Raw genomic sequence first — 3,373 nt, 5'->3', positions numbered from 1 at the left:
GTGAGGGCCTGAAGCACCAGGGGGCGCTGTCCTCCACCTCAGCACCGGAGCTCCACCTGCCAGGTCTGAGCAGTGACCGCTTCCAGCCCCCTGGGCAGAAGAGGGGTGACAGCTGATACTGTCCCCTCACCAGGCCAGCCGGGAGGGGGCTGGAGGCCCGACGAGACCCCAGTCCAGCTGAGCGTGGCGAGAGGCCTGCCGTGGTCTGGGTCTCCGAGCGCCTTGGGGGACAGAACAGCTGCTCGGCTCAGCCCCCCGGAAGCCCTCCGGAGCCCCAGCCCCGCCCTGCCCTCAGCTGTCCCACTCATTGGCACCCGCTGCCTGGTGACATCTCGCATGGCTCCCTGGAGAGGAAGTGTGGGACGAAGTGGGTGCCAGGAGGCCCTCGCCAGGGAGCTGGCGCCCCCACCCGCGCCCTGACCGTGGCTGGGGGCCCTCTAAGCCCCAGCTTCTCCTCTGGAGAAGGGGCCACCTCACAGGTGCCACGGACATCTGGAAGGGCAGGGACAGGTGCGGCTGCCGAGACTAAGCCGCAGCTCAAATAAATGGCCGTGTGGTGTGTGACTCGGTGCACGGCCTCTCTGGATCTGTGAATGAATTAGCGACTCTGGACAAAGCCCACACTGTGCACAGACCTCACAGGACCCCGCTTCGCGGTGGCTGCTCGTCAGACCTTCAGCGAGCCCCTGGAGAACACAGACCATTCACCCGGTCGAATACACACGCTGAGCCCCGGCGACGCAGGGGCACACGGGAGAGCCACGCCCGACCTCGGGGTGGTGACGGTGACGGGCAAGGTGGCTGAGGCGCGGGCCGGGGAACCCCGCAGGGCCCGCTCTGGCTGGGGCGCGCAGGGAGCACCCGGTGTGGATGGCCTGGCTGCTCTCTCAAGCGTCAGCTCCAAGAGCGAGCGGAGAGCTGGGGAGAGGGCGGGGTGGCGGCGATCCGCGGGCAGAACAGCGCGTCCTGAAGCAGCCAGGACTCCACAGCCCGGGGCTTGGCTGCGGGGCTGCCGACTGCCCTGGCAGCTTCTGAGGAAGGGCATCTCTCAGGAGGGGCAGCCTCAGTGTGGGAAAGAACCCAGGCAGGCTGGTGCCGGGACGAGTCAGCCTCCTCGTCTGTAAGCTGCCTCGGCCCCCGCAGCGGGGTGCAGCTCACTTCGGGGGTGCCTGTGAGCCCCGCTTTCCTTGAGTGGCCCTGGGCTGGCCTTGGGCTGGCCCCAGCCCCTGACAGTTAAGTGCTGGGAGAGGGGTCCCCCGCGGCTTGGCCATGCTGCCAGAGAAACAGACACTACAGGGACGGGCCTGGACAACCCCAGAGACATCTGCCTTCTAGAAAGAGATCCTTGGGTCACCTGGGCTTTGGGACAGAAATCGAGGTTAGTGGCCCTTGACACAGGGCCCGGTCGGGAGCGGGGGCCCACCAGACGCCTTGGGCCTTGGAGGGTACAAGGGGATGCACCTCTGTTGTCTCAGCAGCCCCCCAGGAAGTACAAGTAGTTGTGGGGCATGAGGATGGGCTCTCTGGGGGGTGCTTGGGGTCACTGACCTTTTGTCGGCTGGTGCACCTCGCCGGCTCCTCCTCTCCCGGCCCCCCCCTCGGAGAACAGTAAAGACCCTACTGGAGAAGCAGAATTGGGGGGTCAGGCACAGGGGCTACCCAATCAGTCCCACCCCAGCCTGAGGCAATGGAGGTCTGCTTGGAGGGTCGGGGTCGGGGGTCGCTCTGGGGTCTCGCTTGCCTCGGGGCCTCTAGGGAAGGAACCCAGGTCCATGGACCCCACGGACTCCATCAGACTCACGGCCACCTCCGACCTCTGCCCTTTGCGGTGGGTGGCGGGAGGATGGGGGGCGGAGCAGAGGCCTGGCTGGGGACCCCTTCTGCCCAACAACATGCAGCAGGCCACGGCCGGGCCCGAGCTCCCGGGACACGTCCTGCCCACTCTGCCCCCACGCACGCCCTTCCGCAGCGCTCACGCTCTCCACTGTCCACGGCCTGACGTGAGCACCCCTCCCCCAAAAGCCCCCATCACGCCTACTCTCCGCCCTCCAGCCAGCCGGCTCCCTGTCTGCCCCGGCGTCCCACCGCAGGGCCCTAAGTGTGGCCTGCATCCACGCCTCTGTGGCCTGACCACGGGGCTCCCCGGCCAGGGGCGGGGTCTCTGTTCTCTGTCCCTCTGTGGCGCCCTTTGCAAGGCTGCCCGCGACCAGAGAGGCCTGCCTGGCCGCCCCCTCGGGGAGGCCTTCCCACCACCCTCCAGTCGGCCCTCCCGCCCAGGCCTCCTCTCCAGCGGCCTCACAGGCCCGTGCGGCCATCGCTAGGCCCATGCCCTGCCCGTGACGCCCCCAAGCTCCTGGCGCACCCCACAGGAGGCGTAGGGATGAGGCGACGTGGGAGTGAGTCAGAAGGTCCCTATGTGGGCTCCAGCGCCACCCTAATCCCAAACCCCCAGAACTGAAGCTGGAATAACTCCTGAGCTGTGGCGCTTTCTGGTGGGGAGCATGGGGGCACCTTCCTGGCATCCATCCGGCCTTCATCTATGACAAAGGTGAGCCCCAGCCAGCTCCCCCAGCACAAGGCATCGAGGCAAGGAGGATGTGAGGAAGCCCACCAGCTCCTAACCCCACTGGAACATCCTCTCCCCCCATTTCTGGTGAAATTTCACAGCCCCCTGAAAGCATCCCACCCCCCGAACCTGCATTCAGCCCCAGCCCAGGCCTGTCTCTCTCTGAAGCCCAGTCTTCAGCCTGTCGCCTCTGCTGCCAGACACTAGGGCCACCCCATCCCATGGAAGGGGGGCCTGGGGGTGGGGGGAGGCAGCAGAAGGCTCGGGAAGGCCGAGTGCTGTGGAGGGGCTGGGGTCAGGCCGGGACGGGCCGGGCCGGACGCCGGGGCTCTGTCTCCAGGTTTGCTCAACACCGGGGCTCTTCAAGACGGCAGACGCTTGGTCTGCTGGAAGCAGCCGAGCAGGCCCAGGCGGGCGTGAAGGCTGTGGGCCGCGCACGAGGGGCAGTCGGGCCTAACACCCACCTCTGGCCAGCAGCGAGGGCCGGGAGGGGCCCCGGCCTGGTCCCTGCTCTGCCCCCCTCACCCCGCTGTGGAAGGCCCGCAGCAGTGAGGGCGGGGGGAGCTGCCCCCCAACCCCCGCTTTTCTCTTTGTATTTGGGTTCACAGAAAAGAATGATCAGAATGGGTGGAAAGAAATAAAACACCACCATGAGAACGAAAAAACTAAATAAACCGGAAAGGCCACCAGGAAAACGTAAGAAGGCGAGCGGACAACGAACGGCAGGAGTTCAAACATCTCTTGATGTCAGAAACCAAGGTGAGATGAGGGGGCCAGTGCGCTGCGGGGGAGCACAGACAGGGAGAC

General features: G+C 66.4%; 1 protein-coding gene across 7 annotated transcripts in view; it reads right to left on the bottom strand.

Moving 5' to 3' along the window:
* NRXN2 (neurexin 2) overlaps window positions 1-3,373 on the bottom strand; it is an 85,687-nt gene that overhangs the window by 63,210 nt on the left and 19,104 nt on the right. For all 7 annotated transcript variants that reach the window (XM_004682661.2, XM_012725222.1, XM_012725224.1 and 4 more), the window contains one exon: window positions 1,549-1,620. In XM_004682661.2, coding sequence (XP_004682718.1) covers window positions 1,549-1,620 — 72 coding nt within the window. The remainder of the gene's footprint in view (window positions 1-1,548; window positions 1,621-3,373) is intronic.

The sequence above is a fragment of the Condylura cristata genome, unplaced genomic scaffold, assembly GCF_000260355.1.
Source record: "Condylura cristata isolate star-nosed mole 26May11 unplaced genomic scaffold, ConCri1.0 scaffold00015, whole genome shotgun sequence".
NCBI lineage: Eukaryota > Metazoa > Chordata > Mammalia > Eulipotyphla > Talpidae > Condylura > Condylura cristata.
This window is presented reverse-complemented; position numbering and strand designations above follow the sequence as displayed.